The following is a 20,899-nucleotide window of genomic DNA, read 5'->3' as shown; positions in this document are numbered from 1 at the left end:
AATCAAATTTTCCTTAGTTTAAAATTATATTTTATTTAAGTTTTATTTCAATTAACGTTTTTTTTATGATTTTGATCTACATCCAGTCGCATACCTGGGTAAGCGTCATTTCTGCCTCCGCCCCTGAGGCGCGGGCGTGCTGCCTTATTGCGGCTTCGAGGTGGTTTGCAGGCTGTTACCCCCAGGTAAGTTAAGTAGTTTTGAATATTTGTTGGTGTGGAAGTCGTGCTGTTTGCGGAAATTCCCGTTTCCATTCATATGCGTAAGATGCTGTGAAAACTCTGCCTAATAAGCCGACAATGAACGTGGTCATTAACCTGCTGTCTGTCGGCTTATTGGGGCGCATTTGTGATAGGTGACATAAACGCAAACAGATTTAAATGTATCCAGACAGAGCGAGCTAGCGTTTTGCATGAAATAAGGACATGTATCACAAATGCAGACTCTTAGAAGACCCAGAAAATTATAAAAGTGTTCTCATCTCATGCAACAGAATTAGAAGAGGTTCAGTCAGAACGCTGCACCTGGAACTGCATGAGGGATAATATGAGCCAGAAATCTCCCGCTTTATGTAACATCACAACTGGCGTAACATTTAGAATATGCCTACTCCGAGTCAGATACGGACATTATCATTTTAACGTCACTACAAGGACATAATCTGGTTTATAAATAAAGTCATGTAAACGCGGTTTACTTGCGTTTTCAGTTTACTGGTTTGCATGTAAAGGGGAAAACTGGTTATTTTAATAAGCTGATATTTGTGAACTACCAGCTTACTGGTGTGCATGTAAACGTGCTCATTGTTTCCGGCTGTTTGCACGTTAACTTTTCTCTTTACTTTGATTTTTGTTTGTGTATTCAGTCGTTAAGGTTTTATAGTTTATTGCAACTTTTGTTTTTCTTTCTTTTGCTATGGTGCGTTTGTCTTTTTGTTTTAGTTTGTTTACGTTATTTCGTGTTATTTTGTTACTTATTGAGTTGCAACACTTTGACTTTTGTCTGTCAGGTCGCTTGCTTCAGTGTGGTGTCTTAGGCTACATCAGCAACGTCTGAGAATTCAGTTATTACTGTTTGTATTTTTGTATTTATTGCATTTGTATTCTTTTTTTTGTTTTTTTACGGGCTCCAAAGTTTTCAGAAAAGTGTTCATGTGTAAATATGCCGTCAAGACAAGAGCATGCCAAACCTGTAGGTGGTGGTGTAACGAGACGCTCAAGCCCACATAAACCAATCATTAGGGATGGGCCATACCCATAGACAGTAAAAGAAATGGACACAGCGACCCCATTGACGTCTACGGCGAAATAATGAAGTCAACCTAGGGGCACTCACTTCCTGATGGCTGAGCGAACTGCGCAGGCTCAGACTGAGCTTGACGACGTAGATGTGACGTGAGCCTCCTGTCTGACAGCTGTGAGTCTTCTAGTAGATGTGGAAAGCGAAAGCTGAATCACGTTGTTTAAATATTTTCTCCCGTTGCTTTTGGCTTACTATGGGCTTCTCTCCATTCTTCTCCCTTGACTTTATCTGACTAGTCTCCAGGACATGTCTCCACGTCCCCCCGACTGTCTCATAGACAGTAAAAGATTGCCTGCGAGCGTCTCCTCAGGTCTATACGGTAATTTCTCAACTGTGCGACAGGGTCGCGTTGGTTATGACGCAATCGTTAGCCTATTTTTACAAAAACAGCTTCTGTGGGGCGATAGTGTAAGATACAAGGTAATGGAGCCTTTTATACATTGTCGTGTTTCTTTAGAAATAAACAATGGACAAATGGAGTCTTTAAACGCCTCTGATGTAAAGTTATTCACTGTCAAAGTGACTCAAAAATGAATGGGAGTCAATGGGATGCTAACAGCAGGTGATGGCTTGGTTAGCAATGGCAGCCCCTAGGGGTGGAACGCTTTCCGAGCGCTAGATTACCCCCTTGGCCATACCCAAGCGGCAACCTCCCGCGATCTCTCTTGAAGCCAATACGGAAGTAATGTAAACTGCAATTCCTCAACTGGCCACAAGGGACAGGCTCCAGAAGGGAGCAGAATCTCATTGAGCCCAAGGGGGTAATCTAGCGCTCGGAAAGCGTTCCACCCCTAGGGGCTGCCATTGCTAACCAAGCCATCACCTGCTGTTAGCATCCCATTGTCTCCCATTCATTTTTGAGTCACTTTGACAGTGAATAACTTTACATCAGAGGCGTTTAAAGACTCCATTTGTCCATTGTTTATTTCTAAAGAAACACGACAATGCATAAAAGGCTCCGTTACCTTGTATCTTACACCATCGCCCCGTAGAAGCTGTTTTTGTAAAAATAGGCTAACGATTGCGTCATAACCAACGCGACTCTGTCGCACAGTTGAGAAATTACCGTATAGACCTGAGGAGACGCTCGCAGGCAATCTTCTACTGTCTATGAGACAGTCGGGGGGACGAGGAGACATAAAGTCTGATAAAGTCAAGGGAGAAGAATGGGGAGAAGCCCATAGTGAGCCAAAAGCAACGGGACAAAACATTTAAACAACGTGATTCAGATTTCAGTTTCCACAACTACTAGAAGACTTACAGCTGTCAGACAGGAGGCTCACGTCACATCTACGTCGTCAAGCTCAGTCTGAGCCTGCGCAGTTCGCTCAGCCATCAGGAAGTGAGTGCTCCTATACTGACATCACTTAACGCCGTAGAAGGCAATGGGATCGCTCCGTCCATTTCTTTTACTGTCTATGATTGAGCCCCATGTTAAAATTCTCAACTTTAAAGCAGAAAAAAACATGTTTACAGCCTGGTACAAATTGTGGTTTTGGCTTATAAGGCTAATGTTGATCTTCATGACAACTCTGAGAGGGGTGAATTTTTTTTATAACTCATTTGTTTACGTTATATAAAGCCTTAAGGTTCTGCATAATTAAGGGCGTGGTTACAAGTGGATAGCCATTTATCTGCCGTCTATAGTTATTGTGTCACCTCAGCTCCGCGCACATCCCGCCTTTTTGCCCATTTTCTGTTATCCGGGAGTGACACGCGTTGACTCGCTCACAAGATGGCAACGCCCTGCTCGGCCATACTTTAAGCTTCAGAACGGCTTATCAGAATCCTATGGGTGACGTCACGGACACTACGTCCATATTTTTTTACAGTCTATGGCGATACCACTTATTTTGTTTTCCATACGATACCGATACGATACTTTTAAACTTATCCTTTAAATTATTAAATATATTAAATTATTTAAATGACTATGAGTAAAAATACCCACTTAACATATTTGAAAGGTATTTTACCATTCAATATGCCTTAATTGCAACTTATTAGATCCTAATATTTTAACACATGGATGACATGTTTAGTTGTAGTGAAATTAACCATGGAAATCTACAAATACTAGCCTATTTGAACTACGGCTACTGAACATTGGACCCATAAAATGCAACCTTTTTATTCTGATAGTGATTTATATTAGCATTAGTTACAGCATAGAACATGATCAATTTCAACTTTTAAGATTACATTTAAAGATTGTGATTGCACTATGTAGGCTACAATTTCTATTTGTTTATTGTGAAATAACTATTATGGTTTTCTGTCTTTTGATGAGCATTATTCTGGGCTGTGTGTTCAAAAGCATCTATGGTTTCTTATGATAGTTTTGGGAAACGCAGTTCTGTTTGAATAGTGTCATCAGTGAATGAACGCTCTCTCTGTGATCGATTGGTTCTGTCTTGTAGCGTTTGCATGCATTCAGATCATGGTTAAGATGAGCAGGACAATAGTCCTATACTACACAATTAACATAGTTTATTTGTATTGTATGCATTAAATAATCTTTTTAAATAAACAAAATTACTGGTAAAAAAAAAAACCTTAGTATCGATATTTTTATTTGCGTATCGATACTTTCGATGCTCACACCAGTATTGATATATCGATACGCCCATTCCTACCAATCATAATTCCAAAAATGGCGGCGGCGCTGGCGGTGACGCGGACTGGTTCTTCGTATTGGAGGGAGTTGTTGCAAAATTGCTGACCTGCAAGCACTCATTCGTCTCTGCTCCTCGATATAATGGAGCAGCTGCATTTGCAAATAAAAACACACAAGAAGAGTTTGCACCAACATGAATGCGACTGCTACTCTGAATGCTTCCATAATCACGTGAACGTGAGCTCTGGCACATACTGTTGGTGCGTTCAAGTCATGTCTTACAGATCGTATTTACGAGTTGAATGCACATGAATTGGTGTCGTAAATACCAGTGGGACGTTCAGGATTTTCTTTAAGCCCTAAGTTGGGGCGTGTCAGCGAGAAACATGGTGGAATCAATGGATGCAAAATCTGTAGTTAAATAACAGGTATTTAGCAGTGACACTGTCAGGCTTTGTTATTTACAACAAAGTAAGTTAGCATTGTAATATAACAATTAGCCTAATATATAAAAAGATACCCTTTACAGAGGCTTCATAGATTAGTTAAAAATGTAAAAAAATAAAACTCACCTGATGTGCATTTTTTTTGTTGTTCATTTTCTATAAGCACAGCAGAGTTAACAAATCTTGCTGTGTTTTCATGAAATTCATTAAAAGAAGGTACACAGCCATATTGCTCCGACCAAAGATACTTGAACGCACATGATGTCGTAAACACGACTTCTCCCATCCCAGGAGGACTTAACGCACCATGTGACGTTGACTGCCTAAACACACGTTTGTCTCAGTTTTTCAAAATCTCCACTCTGGCTGGATTTTTTTTAGAAGGACTCGTTTTCAGAGGCAGATTCTCTGTTTGCGTGTTAACGAAGGGTGCTAAATAAGGGAAATGTCTCTGGGGCCTTAGGCTGATGGGCCCTGGGTTGGGAGGCTGTAGCTTTTCTTGATTTCTGGTGGTGGCATTTCGAACACCGTGTGGTTTGCTTCTTTTAACCGCTTGCACCTCACTGGGAGTGTGTGTGTGTGAGAGAGTGTGTGAAAGAGTGAGTGAATAGATCACCCAAGAGCTAGCCTACCCCACTACGGGTAAGCCTCAGCCACCCTAAATCTTTTGTGTGTTGACATGCTCACTGTATTGTGCTAATTTGAGAAGTTCTGCTTTGCAGCAGTATTCTGAGAGTTTTATCTATGTGAATTTAATAAAAACGTTTTGTACTGATATCCACGTCTCTTTGCCCTCCATGGTAACGAACCTGTGACCTATTTCTATTGGTTAGTTATCCCTTTCTCTGAAAGGGGGTGGCGTAGTCAGCGTGTTACCATTTTAAGGAGTAGGTAGTTGTCAAATAATCACCCCCACCACATTGCCACACATACACTTTATATTGTCACACAGAACAATAGTTTGAATTTTACCCGTTATACATCAGTGCTGTCTTCTTTCATCTGTTTGGAAATGTAAACAGCACTGACAGACCTTCAGCCTCTGAGCATTGAACTGTCGGTCATCATCCAGATGCTCAGGAAGATTAAAATGTGTTATCAGTCACGCTTTATGACTCTTTTCTGAATCTGCAGTAGGTGGTCACATGTAGACAGAAGTGGCTCCAGACTGGACATTTCTCATCTCAATGCACGCACGAAGGATTGAGATGCCAAGCTTCTGATCGAGGAGGAGACCAGTGAAAATGAAGGCGTATTTGAGCTTATTTCTGCTGAGCGCTGCCCTCACGGCCTACATGTGGAGAGATACGTTTGATCCAGGTCAGAACTACAGCTTTACAGTAATATGCTCAGTTTTATTATTGCATGCCATTCCTTCAGATATTGTAGTTCTTTTATATTAAACATGTAATATGAAATAACTACTTGAAATAATACTGAAACTACTGAAAATAGTTTTGTGTGGGAAATTCATGCATGTAATTATAGCATTAGAGATGAAAACGAACCAAGAATAAACATGAAGAAAGCCTTTTATTTCCCGAAGGCATTCATATATCTTTAGATGGTTTAGCACAGGCTTTCTTACCAAACTGAAACTCAAAATGTTTGCAAGTATTTCACTATAAACATTAACCAGCTAATTTATTATACTGGCATCTTGTCATGAAAATTTTATTATGGTTATGTAACTAAAGTAACCTTGGTGAAAATAGTATGTGCGGATGATATAGAGTGATTTTTTTTAAGCTGTCTTTATGTATACAGAAGTAAGGACATTAAGTAACGTTTTGTACCCTGTTTAAGCATGACATTAAATAATAATCAAACAAAATATATCCTATATATATATAAATAATAGAATCTTATTGCCATTTACACTGTGCAAATAGCAACTATATTTTTTACACTCAGTGAAAATAACATTTCCTTAGCTATAAATGATATTTACACTAAGTGCAAATAGCTGTAGATTCTATTTACTAAGTGAAAATAGTGATATATTCTATTTACACCATATAAAGTTGCAGTTCTTTGTAATATAAATAGTATTTACATGTAATTCATGCTTTATTTTGACATATAAATACTATTTGCACCTCAGTATCGTTGTACATTAATAGGATGCAATAAAAACTGTGAATTATTATTTTTATTTAAATTATTAAATGGATGCCGCCTTGAAGGGGGTCGCACACCGGACGCGGAGCTCGGCGGCGCGCCACGTCTTTAAAATTCGAACACATTGTTTTCAATGAGTGTACGCACACCGGTGGCGGCATTCGGCGCCTGTCCGCGGCGACTCTGGAAGTTGTTCTAAATCCTGCCGCGCCACAGAGCGCCATTTTAAGGCTTTATATTAAAAATATATTATCGTTAAGGTATACTGATTTCACCCTTTGCTACAAGACACATTTGTTTTACATTCTGAGTTCAACAGCTTGAATAAAGTCTAAACATATTTTGGGGGAATATATAATAAACGTAGCCTTTTAAAATCCTTTTAGAATGTGCGCGTCCGGTGTGCGATACCCGAGACGCTGCGCGGCGCGCCGCCGAGCTCCGCGTCCGGTGTGCGACCCCCTTAAGGGCGTATTAATTAACTACACCTAACCCTACCCAATACATGCTTTTATTATAATTAAACATTTTGTTAGGCACTTTTTCACATTTAGAAAATTTTCTTAATTTTTATTGAAAATAATGCCTGTCTGATGTGATTTGTGATTTGTGATGAGGAGAGAAGAGCGAGCTCTGTACGTGAAAGGCGGATTCAAACCTGTGTTGATCGTGACCAAACAGTGATCTATTAGCCGTACGCTTTACTGATTGCGCCACTGAGGATGTTGAATTGATGTTTTAAAAAAAATATTGTTTGGCACAGCCCGACATTTTTAGGTGGAGCTAGTGCGAATAGAAACTTTGAATATTTAAATTGGTATGATGAGTAACTGATACATCAGGTTGTATGGCTCATGATATAGTGAGAATATGGAGCTTATAGCCCACTCAATGAGGAAAAATACACCTCCATTTTTATTCAGAGGCCAAACTGAGCAAAAATATGCAATTCTTTTGCACTTAATAATATGGGCTAATATCATAGAAAAAATACGGACGCAGTGTCCGTGATGTCAACCATAGGATTCCAAAGAGCCGTTCTGAAGTGTAAAGTAGACGAGCTGGCCGTTGCCATCTTGGCAGCGCGTCATCCCGTGTCACGCCAGCCCAAATATTGCAAGCCCAATAATAGTGCAAAAAATTGGGGAGTGCAAAACTTCCCTTTTTTTTTAGGGAGCTGTAAAATTGATTTCCTAATTCGAGCTGGCCTATTTTCCCCATAAAAAGGAAATTATGCGATTGTCCAAGTCCATAAAAAACTTTTACTGAAGGTAAATTGGAATATGTTGAAATAAGTACAAAAACTCGGGAATAAGTCATCTTGATCAGGCTCATATGCCCAACAAGAAATGTAATAGAAATGTACATTCCAGCTAAAGATTTTGGTCACAAAAATACAAATATTTAAATCCATCAGCCGCCCATCTAAAGGGTTACAGTGAGTGCATAGTCAAAATTTGAATGCGATGAGCTCAATCACGACTTCAGAAGGTGGGAACTGGGAAATAGGAAATCATTGTCCTGATTCAGTATCTGCGTTCAGAGGAGATGTCAGGCTATATCTCAGCTTAATTAATCAGTTTATCGAATCAGCGGTTCAGATAGCCAAAGTCACGTGATCTCAGCATTTGACAATTGATCCAAATCATGAGTCGATACGCTGATAGGTGAAAAACAACAATTCCAACCATTTTTTTTCTTCAGTCTCATTGTTCATGTTGTAAACACACTGCTCACACATATTTTTGCTCAGTTTGGCCTCTGAATAATTCTGTATTTTTCCTCTCGCCATATCACCCTGTAGCCCAAGACTGGTTTCCCACTGAAGCTAAGCAGGGCTGAGCCTGGCCAGTACCTGGATGGGAGACCAACTGGGAAAACCAGGTAGCTGCTGGTAGAGGTGTTAGTGAGGCCAGCAGGGGGCGCTCACCCTGTGGTCTGTGTGTGTCCTAACACCCCAGTATAGTGATGGGGACACTGTACTGACAAAGAGCACCGTCCTTCGGATGAGACGTTAAACCGAGGTCCTGACTCTCTGTGGTCATTAAAAATACCAGGATGTCTTTCGGAAAAAGAGTAGACTTAGACTTAGACTTAGAAAACTTTAATGTCCTCAGAGAGGCAATTTGTTATGCAGTACAGACATATTAACACAATCCACAATACAAACGTTATCCACATGCACAATATAATAAATAAAAAAAAAAAAAAAAAAAAAAGGGGTGTAACCCCGGCATCCTGGCCAAATTTGCCCACTGGCCTCTGTCCATCATGGCCTCCTAATAATCCCCATAACCTGATTGGCTTCATCACTCGGTCTCCTCTCCACCAATCAGCTGGTGTGTGGTGAGCGTTCTGGTGCAATATGGCTGCCGTCGCATCATCCAGGTGGATGCTGCACATTGGTGGTGGTTGAGGAGATTCCCCCCTTCAATGTAAAGCGCTTTGAGTGCCTAGAAAAGCGCTATATAAATCGAACGCATTATTATTATTATTATTATTATTATTACTGCAGTGCTTCTGGGTTCTGCATCAGAACGCCGGCTCACTATTGGCTGGTGTCATGAGAAATCAAATCCCACCCAGAAATCAGGTCTCCTTTGGGATCCCGAATGAATCCACTGGTTCTTTGGACTTCTAATAGGTAGCTATTTAGCCAAGCGACTGCTTTCACTTCCTGCAAAAGCACAGTATGATTTATATGGTTTAAAATGCATTATAATGGCCAATGATGTCTTTTAAATTACTTGGTATATAACTGAAGCTATAAGTTGTGAATTTGAGCATTTCTCATTCTTACTGTTTTTTTTTGTTGTTAGTTTGCATACTAGCAAAGCATACATCTACCCGATTAGCCTGCATACTTACCCTACATATATAAGCGTAAAAGGTCCCGTTCTTCGCGATTCCATCTTTCAAACTTTAGTCTACACACTAACATTAGTGTGTAATGTTGCTGTTAGAGCATAAATAATACCTGTAAAATTATAAAGCTCAAAGTTCAATGCCAAGCGAAATATTTTATTTAACAGAAGTTCCCTTTCAAAGCCTACAGCGAGCGGCCGGTTTGGACTACACCGCTGCACTTCCTGCTGTAATGACGTCACTAGAACCGTTTGTTGACGAACCCTCCGCTCACAAGAACACGCACAATAGGGGCCGTGGTCTCGTTGCTCTCCCACGTGGAGAAGAGCGCGCATTCAGCGCTTGCATCTTCCCGTTATGGTAAGAGGCGGGACCTTTCCGGGCAAAGTGCGCTAAGCTGCTGTCTAGGGCTGGGCGATAAATCGATTTTATGAATTAATTCGAGTTTTTAGTTTACGACGATTTTTGTGAATGAAAATCGGTTTTCTCTTTCAAATCCGCCGACGCTCCCCTCTGAGCTCCCGTAATGGCTCAGCCCTCCCCGCGCGCGTTTGCCACAGAGGTACACAAACAACAAGGATCGCGTCTAACAACATACCGTGTCATTCGTAATTGGTTCAGTTTTTCACAGAACAATTAACAATACCCCGCTGCAAAGTGTGTTTGAAGTCTGAACGGAACCGCGGTAGGCGCTATACTCATTTAAAGCTGCGCTGGCACGAACGCAGCGCAAGCTCACACACGGGCCAATCTCGTGACAGACACGATACACAGCGCTGGTGATCCAGTGAGAGACCGTTTAAATCAACACACCATTGCTACTGTGATCTAGTGGAAGCGGTCGGCGCAGAATTCTGTTATAAACCACAGATATCAGATCAAACAGAGCTGAGCGAAGGTCAGGGGTTTCAGTCACAAAACACCAACATTTACCACGATTGTACTGTAGTAAAACCACATGGATTTAATGTTGTTGTTGTCATTATTTATCTCAGGATTCGTACAACCTTTTGAGATTGAAATTCCAGCACTTTCCAATGGTTTTCAAGAGCTTCACACTTATTTCCAGCACTTCAAAGCTTTAGATATCCGATTGTAATGTTATTTTTAATGTGATGGTTTGTAAAACTAAAAGTTTAAAAGGGTCTTGTGAAAGAAATAGTCGAATGTTTTTTTTAGTTTATTTTTTTTAAATGTGTAGTCCATTTTGTAGCATTTTTATTTTAAAAAAGATATGAAATGCCCACCACTATAACCAGCAGAAGAGCACTTATTGATTTATTAGCGATTTTCACTCCCTAATGTATGGAAAGTACGAAGTCACAGTCTCAGGAAAAACTAAAATTTTCTTCAAATTGTGACTAAATTACAGTAAAGTAAAGAGCTCCTTTAATAATCACTGAAGCTGTCGATCAGTTCAGTGTGAGACTATTGAAGAACAATGCTAATCTATATTTAATAAGAGCATTAGGCTACATTTAAATTTTCCCTATACTTTTTTGCACATTACTGTTGTTAATAAAAGTTAATTTTATCTGCATATCAATTCATAAACCTTTGATATGTATACTGTATATTGCAAAAGATATGGTGCCCATTTATACTGTGGAATAGTCGGGGGTTTTTCACATGCTGAAAGTTTTGCACCCCAGGTGGCACTTCTACCAAGCTGCAAATATTTAATTTTACCTAAACAAAATAAAGTTAAAACTTGTTTTGAACAATTTCTTTGTCATCTGCAGACTGATTTTAAGTAGGAGGGGAAAAAATCGTTTTAAATCGTAAATCGAATTTTTGGTGAAAAAATCGGGGATTTTTTTTTTTGGGCCATATCGCCCAGCCCTACTGCTGTCCAATCACAACACGGGAAGCGCTGGCCCAATCAGAACTCGTTACATATTTCTGAAGGAGGGACTTCATAGAACAAGGAAATCATCAGGCCGTTTTTAGGACAGAGAAATCAGCGCTGTACAGATAAGTAAATTGTGTGGAAAAATACTGTTTTTTTTTACACGTGAAACATGAACTCAATGTTAAATTGCACACTGTAAACATAATCGAAGCTTCGAAAACACGCGAAGAACGGGACCTTTAAATGTCCAAATATTTTAATTATAATAACTGTAATATGTTTGTATTATTGTCCACATCATTTTTCGTATTATTATATAGTATTTAAAGTTATAAATAAAATTTATTATTATTTTTTATTTTATGTATTGACATGCTACGTTATATTATGTACATTACTCTGCAACTATGTATTCTTCACATGCCTCGGCCAATAGTGAGCCGGTGTAGAACTTGGAAGCACACTGAACTTTGTTCACTACGTCCACATATAGACCGACACAGAAGAGAAGAAATTATTGAATAATGTTGTTATTTTTATTTGTTTTTTGCGCACAAAAGGTATTCTCTTCTCTTCGTAACATTACAGTTAAACCAATTGAGTCACATGTACCCCTTTTCCACCAGAATTAATCGAGTGCTAGTACAGAGCCAGTGCTAGTGTCAGTTCTAAGTTGGTTCGACTGACGAGCCTTTAAGAACCGGTTTGGCTTTCCACAGGCTATAGAGCCACCACAGAGCTAGGTCTTACGTCACTGTATACGTGTCATCTTTCTCGCTATCGTTTTAGCAATGCTAGCGAGGCAGCAGGAAACACAAACACACCCGGCTTGGACCGATCCGCGTATGATATCAAAATACCGCCTGAGCGATTCAAAAGCATAAGGAGTCGTTTGCGCTCGCTGTACTTTGATGTCATACGGCGATCGGTCAGCACTCCGCACGCCGACGCATCTCGAACAAGGCTTCATTCAACAATGGCTTTATGATCCTACATCGGCATCAAAACGCCCGCGAATCCAACACATTCATGCAGCTCACCATGATTTGTATAGATGATTACAATCGAGCTGCTGTTAGCTTGATTAGCTGCTATTTAAAAAATGGCAGCCACAAGTTTGTGTTTGTCTTGTTGGTCACGTTAACCCTGCCCCTAGCCTCTGATGCAAACAGTTCTTACTTCTAGCCCAGCAATGTTTTGGTGCTACTTAAGAACCACTTTTTCTGGTTCGAAGCTGGTACTTTGGGCGTGGAAAGACAAAGAACCGATTTGAAACTAGGCTCTGGCTCCGAACTAGCACCAGCTTGGTGGAAATGGGGTAATGGGACTATTTTTAAAACTCTCGGATTTCATCAAAATTATCTGGGTTTGCAACGACATGAGGGGGAGTAATTAATTACAGAAAGTTCATTCTAGCGTGAACTGACCCTTTAATAAATCATGAAGATCAAGTGGTTGGTTGAGTTACCTGTGCTGAATTACACTGAGATCAGTGTGTTCCTGCACGCAGAATCAGTGCGTGGGGCCCGAGTGTTGATCACAGGGGCCAGTTCAGGGATCGGGGAGCAGATGGCCTACCATTATGCAAAGTTTGGAGCTCAGATCATCATCACTGCCAGACGACTAGAGGCTTTAAAAAAGGTCAGCTGGTTTCCAAATCTTTCACTGGCAGTTTTTAAATGTTTGAGAAAAAATGCAACCCACTTTTGATACTTTCTTCAATTAATTATGGACTTGAATCAGTAGATGTCATGTTTCCTAATTGTTGAAATGTGTGCAGAGGCTGCAAGGCTGTGAATCTTAAGACTTTTAAGGGTAGCAATAAATTACATTTTGGTATGAAAGCAAAACCTTTATAATGAGCAAATGAAAGTGTTCTGCTAACGTCTGTCCTGTGGATGTTCAGGTGGCGCAGAAGTGTGTGAAACTGGGTGCACAGAAGATGATGTATATGACCGGAGACATGTCTGACCCCGCTGACCCTGAGAGAGTCGTCAAATATGCTGTGGAAAAACTGGGTGAGAAATGATTCAATATGTATTATATACACTACCAATAATTAAGATTTATTGCAGTTTTTTTTTCCAATTGCTAACACACTAAAATGACATGCACAGCAGTTATTTAAACTTACACAGAGAGTAAAACCTCTAAACACATTTTCTGCTTTACACACATTTTGAAATAAAAAATGGCACTTTTTAAATGCCCTGAACATGGTTCTCTGCATAAGACATAATAATATGACATAAAGTCAAATGTTTGCCTTTTCAAAACACTGCCATTCAGAATGAGCTAATTGACCAAAACATGTGACACCTGGCCAAACACCTACAGGCCTTATTAAAATTTTCTTGCCTTTTTTTCTGTGAGCATATTTTTGTTCAGTCCAATGTAAATAAATCTGCTTTGCAAATGTTGCACATTTTTATTATTTAAAGGTGCACTATGTAGTATTTTTGGAGTAAAATATCCAAAAACCTCTAGGCCGGTGTTATATATTTTGTTCAGTTGAGTACCTACAATATCCCAGAAGTTTCCAACTATTTGTAAATTGTGAGAAAATTGCTATTTTAACCAATGACCCGGGACGCTTCAGCATTGCATTTGAGGGAGTCGCCTGTCAATTGCGTCATATCTGCGTTACCCACGGTTCCGGCTTTTATTTGGCAGGAGCGCTTTACTCTTAGCAGTGTGAACAAGTGAACGCACGGCGTAACGTCATAACATCATTTTAAACACACTTAAATGTATCTAATATGATAAACAGAGCTACATTACCTCAAAATCATAACCGGAAGAGCGGATCAGTGCAGGCGCCCAGCGACTGTGTCCCGTCCCGTCATAATAAAAGTCCCGGTATTCGCGAGGCGTGTATTTGTTTAACAATCGCTCCAGCAGCTGTGCTCAGCTCCACAACACTCGGTCCAGCTCTGCTTTAGACTACAGTAACGTTAATAACCGCATGCATGAACGTGATTTCTGCCCGAGTCCTATTTTCCACCGGCTGTGAGGTGAAGACCACATGTCCCAAGATGCTGCGCTCACACGTTGCGTCATCAAACTACGCATTTGTTTTGAATAGGCGCCCTCCAGTGGACAGAAAGTTGCATAGTGCACCTTTAAATAATTAATTTTTCAACAGCATGTGTGTGTATCTGCAAATATATCTGTGCATGTGAACAATCTGAAAAATGTTCTACACTTTGAAAACAACATATTTAAATATTATGGCAAAGCATACTAAAGATGATAGCGCGTTTCATTATTCCCAACAGTGTGTAGTTGGTTAGACAAATATCTGGCAATAAGTGTGTGTCATTTTGTGCAGAAGTTTGATTTTGATAATGCTATATGTAGTTTTGGTTCCAGTGCTTCATTTTGTTCCTGTGATCAAAGCTGAATTTTCATCATCATTACTCCAGTCTTCAGTGTCACATGATCCTTCAGAAATTATACTGATATGATGATTTGATACTTATCATTATTATTGTTGCTCAATTAGTAATAATGTATCAATGATGACTTTTTTTCATGATTCTTTTATGAATAGAAAGTTTTAAAAAACTGTCTTTACTGTCACTTTTTAACAATTTAATGTATCCTTGATGGCTGAATAAAAGTTTATTTTTGAAACCACTTACCCCAAGCTTTTGAAAGGTAGTGTATCACGGATCATAGATGTTACTCAGACTGATTTCTGAATGATCATGTGACACTGAAGACTGGAGTAATGATGCTGAATATTCAGCTTTGATCACAGGAATAAATTACATTTGACAATATATGAAGAAAAACACTTCTTTTAAATGGTAATATTTCACAATGTTACAATTTTTTCCTGTATTTTTGGTCATATGCTGCCTTAATGAGACTTAAAAAAAAAGTGAAATGTTTGACTGGTAGTGTATATCATGTGTGTCTGTCATGCAGGTGGGCTGGATTTTCTAGTGTTGAATCACGTTGGAAACACCAACGTTGAGTTCTGGAACAGAGACACAGACCACATCAGGTCACTCATGCAGGTGAAACACGAGAAAATGTCTTTCTGTGGTTTTGTTGCAACCTGTGGTTTCTTCATTTAATTCTGACGTGTTGCAGGTGAACTTTGTGAGTTACGCGCAGATGGCCGCAGCAGCACTTCCTGTGCTGGAAACATCCGCTGGTTCCATCATTGTAGTTTCCTCATTAGCAGGCGAGTCTAACTTTGTTGGTGCAAAGTTTAGTTAAAATTAATCTAAATGTAATTTTTCCTTCAACTAAAAGTTAAAAGCACTTTTGTCTAGGATTTGGGCTGAGTTGGCCTTTTTCTTTCTAACCATAATGAAATACTTTTAAATATGAAAGTAAACTGTCAGTAGGTGTTGCAGTCTTAACGAGCGAGTCATTGAATCATTCAGTCAACCGATTCATTCAAGGCGGCTGAATCATTAAGGGACAAACAAGTGACTTTGAATAATTGCATAATCACTTAAAAGTATGTTTTATGAGTGTGTAGTATAAATATAATCTGGACGTACTACATTCAGTATGTTGTCATTATCATGTGACCTACCAGCGTCAGTTGTGTCGTTTCACTGTCATTCATAAATCCTGTCCTGTGGCCTCATGGGATAGGTAAGTGTCCATCATATGCACACTTCAGAATCCCACCGGAAGTCATAGGTCATCTGGGTTATTTTTGCCTACTCTTTTATGAGTACTGTGAATTTTGACATACTTATTTTGTCACACACTGTTTTTCGCCTACTATATAGTAAGGAAGTATGCGATTTTGGATGCAGACACTGAGAGTGAATGGTTGCATCATTCATTAGAACGATTCATTAAATAAATGTGGATCATTCAGTAACCAAACACTGTTACTCAGAGCGCATGGCTGTGAATTTGTTTTAAAGGGTTACTTCACCGCTTTTTCATATTAAACTGTTATTCCCTTAATTTAAACGAGTTGATACACACCTCTCTCGTCTCAGTGCGTGCACTTAATCTCTCTGACACGCGGTGATGATCTGATAGCATTTAGCTTAGCTCCCTAAGCCCAGTTCATTCACTATGGAACCAAACAGAGATCAAGTTAGAAGTACCAAACACCTCCACGTTTTCCCTATTTAAATACAGTTACACGAGTAGTTTAACGATCAAGTATGGTGACAAAATAAAACGTGGAGCTTACCATTTACTTACCATTCAGCTGATTCTAATCGGATTAAAAAGGAGAACTATAATGTATGGCGGAATAGCACTTCTGAGAGTACTTCGGCTCGGCGCAGTAAAAAGTCCCGGCCGAAACATCTTCCCTCACATCTTCCTATTGACAGAAATGAGAGAGTGAGGGGGAGGTGTGAGGAAAGATGTTTCGGCCGGGACTTTTTACTGCGCCGAGCCGAAGTACTCTCAGAAGTGCTAATCCGCCATACATTATAGTTCTCCTTTTTAATCCGATTAGAGAAGTACCACGTTTTATTTTGTCACCATACTTGATCATTCAACTATTCGTGTATCTGTATTTAAATAGGGAAAAGATGGAGGTATTTGGTACTTCTAACTTGATCTCTGTTTGGTACAATAGTGAATGAACTGGGCTCAGTGGGCTAAGCTAAATGCTATCAGATCGTCACCGCGCGTCAGAGATTAAGAGCACACACTGAGACGAGAGAGGTATGTATCAACTCGTTTTAGTTAAGGGAATAACAGTTTAATATGAAAAAGCGGTGAAGTAACCCTTTAATTGGCAAAATAGAGCAGACCAAAATGTAAGTCACCTAATAGAAATTTCTTGTTTATTGAATTGTTAAATAACATCAGAATGACTTTTGCAAATGTGCTGATATTCAGGAAAACAGCTGTCTAGCTTATATGGTGTGGTATTGCTTAACTAGCTTTACTTTATACATATGAATAATGAGACCTTTTTTTGCACCTTATCTTGAATTCTGGTGGCATATTTCTATTTATTTTTGCTCCAAACCCCCATTCATTTTTAATTCCCGAATATTGTGTGTGTGTCTTTCTAAAGTGAAGGCCCCTTTGTTTTTCAAGTGAAACATGGAACAATCACACATGTGAACTAGGGTGAATTTCTTTGTGCAAAGGGGTTTGTAGTGCCACTAAAGGTCAGTCACGTACCGTTCTAAATGCTGTTTTCCGCCCTGATTCAGGTAAATTGGCGAGTCCATTTGTGGCTCCGTACACCTCTACTAAGTTTGCGATGAACGGATTCTTCGGAGCACTGCAGAGTGAACTGGCGCTCCAGAAAAGCAACGTGTCTGTGTCCATCATGATCCTTGGACTGATCGACACCGAGTCGGCCATGAATAAGATCAGGTGTGTTTTCCACTACAGATGACACTGCCTATATCTAGCGCCTCTGATAGTGCAAACTTTAAAAAATGCATCAGCCTTAGTGTAAAGTGTTTTTTTTTATTATTATTTCATTAAATGTTCGTTCTGTCCAAACATTTTGAGGACATTGGAGCGGTCCAAAATAAAATCAGTTTTAGGAAGCAGTTTATAAAATAATTTAGCAGTTTGTCCTTAGTGATCTATTATAGTGGACAGGAAACGTGCTAAACCTAACTAAAGGCTTGACACAAGATCAATTCATCATATAAATCAATTAATCAACATTATGGATATAGCACTTTTACAATGACGGTTGTTTCAAATTGGCGTCACAGTGTCAAACGAGAATATATTGCAACAAAATTTGATTTGGCTGTACAGTCGTTCTGGAGAAAACAGTGATGTTATCAGCTTATTTTAATTTATCATATAGCGACAAGGTTAGCAGATCAGTATTATAGTTTATAGAATTAAATAAAACCTAATGAATTCATTTTATTTGTATATTTAGTTGAATAACTTAATCATCATTTTAGTGTCCCCATCATTCTAGCAACTTTACACACACTGACACAACAGTGAAGCTCAGGTACATTTATGGTCATTTGTTTTTTTTCATGACACTTAAGCACATTTTCACCTGTCAAATGGCCCCATTTCAGATTAAAGAAACACAAACATGATTTTCTCAAAATACAAAATTTGAATAACAGCTCATACTATTGTAGTACAGTAATGCTAAATTCAGTGTAATCATACTTCAGAAACACCCACATTTATTTGAAATTACATTCAATGTTACGAAAGATTCTTTACTTAGTCTGTACTGTCACTTTTTATCAATTAATGCTTCCTTGATTAATAAAAGTATTAATTTCTTAAAAAAAAAAAAACAGAAACTTTTGAATGGCTATAGATTAAACTTGTAGGGTCATAAAAAAACTTTACAATACGGTTCATTAGATAGCTACATTTGTTAACATGAACTAATAATGAACTGCACTTAAAAGCATTTATTTATCTGTTACTGTTAATTTCAGCATTTACTAATGCATTACTAACATCTTATTAACATTATTTAATGCACTGTGAGCTAACAAACCATGAATAGCTATATTTTTATGAACTAACATTAACAAAGATTAACTAATGCTAAACGGAGGTGTTGTTCATGATTAGTTCATGTTAACTAATACAACCTTATTGTAAAGTGTTACCAAAAAACAAAACCACCCTTCAGCCGTCACTGTTTTGTCACTATTGTAGTTGCTGGAATTGCTTCAAGTGTTTGGCTAATGCTTTTAATCGCAAACCATTTATGGGATGACCTGAACATGCTATCATGACAATCACCCGTATTCTCGCTCTAATCTCTCTGCAGAGGATTCACCACGATTACCGCCTATCCTGCCAGCGAAGCGGCTCTGAGCATCATCAAAGCCGGGGCGACCCGTCAGAAAGAGGCCTTCTACCCCTGGTTCCACTATTTCACCTGCCTGATTAACAACGTCTTCCCCGTCCTGAAAGATCTTGTGCTGGCAGGTCTCAGCATTGACAAAAAGGACTAATACATGTGCATAATTCAGACTTTAACTTGATTTTCCATTATTCATGAGAACATATGTATTGTGAGGAATGAAAGTTGTATGCGGAGTCAACTGGGTGGTTAGGATATTAAAAATCTTTGTATTTGTACCCCAGCCAATCCTGAATTGTTTCTTAGACTTCCGAGAGAGCCACTGCTTAATTATTATTGTATTTGTTTTTGACACTTTCAATTAATTTTTGGACCCATGCATTGGGGATTTTATTCTTCCAGTGATATTACATTGTGTGTTGATCTAATGAAACACCACTTCCGTCTGTGATTCTGTATGCCTGTATCACAGGCTTTGTATTAAAACGATGACCTGTGGGTTTTGCAAAAACATAAAGAGCTTTCATATGTGAATGTTTCCCATAAAAAATAATCCAAATGGAGAACAAAACAGTTTGCCATGAGCGCTGTGGGACTGAGCATGAGTTTGTCAAAACCACTGAAGCATGCAAAATCTGAAATGAATGTTGAAATATTGTTCCTCTGCTTATTGTGACCCACGGAGAATATTTTTCATTTGCATAAGTATTTTATAATTAAATATTTTAAAGTCTCCAACCAAAAAAGGCTCTTTTTTTTGTGCCACTACCGAAGTTTTAAAAGTATAATCATAATAGATATCTAGAATACAGGGTCAGGGTCATATGGTTAATGAGCAGCCACAACAGCAAGGTCAAAACAATCAAAGGTCAGTGTGCTGCATTGTCATCTATCAGTGGCTGATAACATTAATCTACTACTGTATACAATTTGTTTAAAAGTAAATGACAGATAGCATATAGTGCAGTTCTGCTGTATTTCAACACTTCAGGCATCTGTTTTATCTGTGAAAAACGCTCAAGGTCAGTAGAGCTACAGAATTGTGGGAATGCAGACAGGAGCCTCAGCAATCGGGAATTAACATATGAACAGACTCAGCGAATTTCTAATGACATTTCCCAGCAAAAAAAAAAAAAGTTTAAGTGTGATATTAGTATACTTTTTATACAAAAGTCTACTTTGAATGCACTTCTCAGTAATTTACTTAAAATCACACAGGTCTACTTGACTAATACTGACAGAAAAGTATATTTGGCACTGTAAATTTTTTTCCAAGTTCAGCTAACTCAAAAAAGAGGTAATCACTAACATATTTTGTTATAGCGTTATTCCCAATTTTAAGTAAGCAAAACTATCAAGTTGAGTTAATAGTACTCATGCATGTTAATTGGCGCCTAACTTGAAGTACTGAGTTTAAAGGAACACTCCACTTTTTTTGAAAATAGGCTCATTTTCCAAGTCCCTTAGAGTTAAACAGCTGAGTTTTACCGTTTTTGAATCCATTCAGCTGATCTCTGTATCTGGCAGTGGCACTTTTAGCATAGCTTAGCATACATCATTGGATCGGATTAGACCGTTAGCATCGCGCTCAAAAATGACCAAAGACTTTATTTTTTCAAAGATAATATTTTTCCAATTTAAAAGTTTACTATTATGTAGTTACATCGTGTACTAAGACCAAGGGAAAAAGAAAAGTTTTGATTTTTAGATCGATTATAGATAGGAAACTATTCTCTCATTCCTGCATAATAATCAGGGAACTTTGCTGCCGTACCATGGGTGTAGCAGTGCAGAGATATTACGCAGAAAATAGTTCCTAGCTATATCGGTCTAAAAAAAAAAATCCCAACTTTTAATTTTCCATTGGTCTTAGTACACGATGTAACTACAGAAGAGTCACGTTTTAAATAGGAAAATATAGTGAAAGTCTTTGG

At 38.8% G+C, this 20,899-nt stretch overlaps 1 protein-coding gene across 1 annotated transcript; it reads left to right on the top strand.

The window, feature by feature from the left end:
* Nucleotides 1-107: 107 nt before the first annotated feature.
* hsd11b1lb (hydroxysteroid (11-beta) dehydrogenase 1-like b) lies at nt 108-19,711 on the top strand. Its single transcript, XM_067452798.1, has 8 exons — nt 108-185; nt 5,500-5,685; nt 12,714-12,844; nt 13,110-13,221; nt 15,137-15,228; nt 15,305-15,398; nt 17,365-17,530; nt 18,930-19,711. Exons 2-8 carry the CDS (start codon nt 5,610-5,612, stop codon nt 19,114-19,116), a joined length of 858 nt encoding a protein of 285 aa, XP_067308899.1. The 5' UTR covers nt 108-185; nt 5,500-5,609; the 3' UTR covers nt 19,117-19,711.
* The last annotated feature ends 1,188 nt before the right edge of the window (nt 19,712-20,899 follow it).

Source organism: Pseudorasbora parva, chromosome 9 (genome assembly GCF_024679245.1).
Source record: "Pseudorasbora parva isolate DD20220531a chromosome 9, ASM2467924v1, whole genome shotgun sequence".
Taxonomy (NCBI): domain Eukaryota; kingdom Metazoa; phylum Chordata; class Actinopteri; order Cypriniformes; family Gobionidae; genus Pseudorasbora; species Pseudorasbora parva.
Note: the sequence above shows the minus strand (reverse complement) of the source record. Positions and strands in the feature narration are given on the sequence as shown.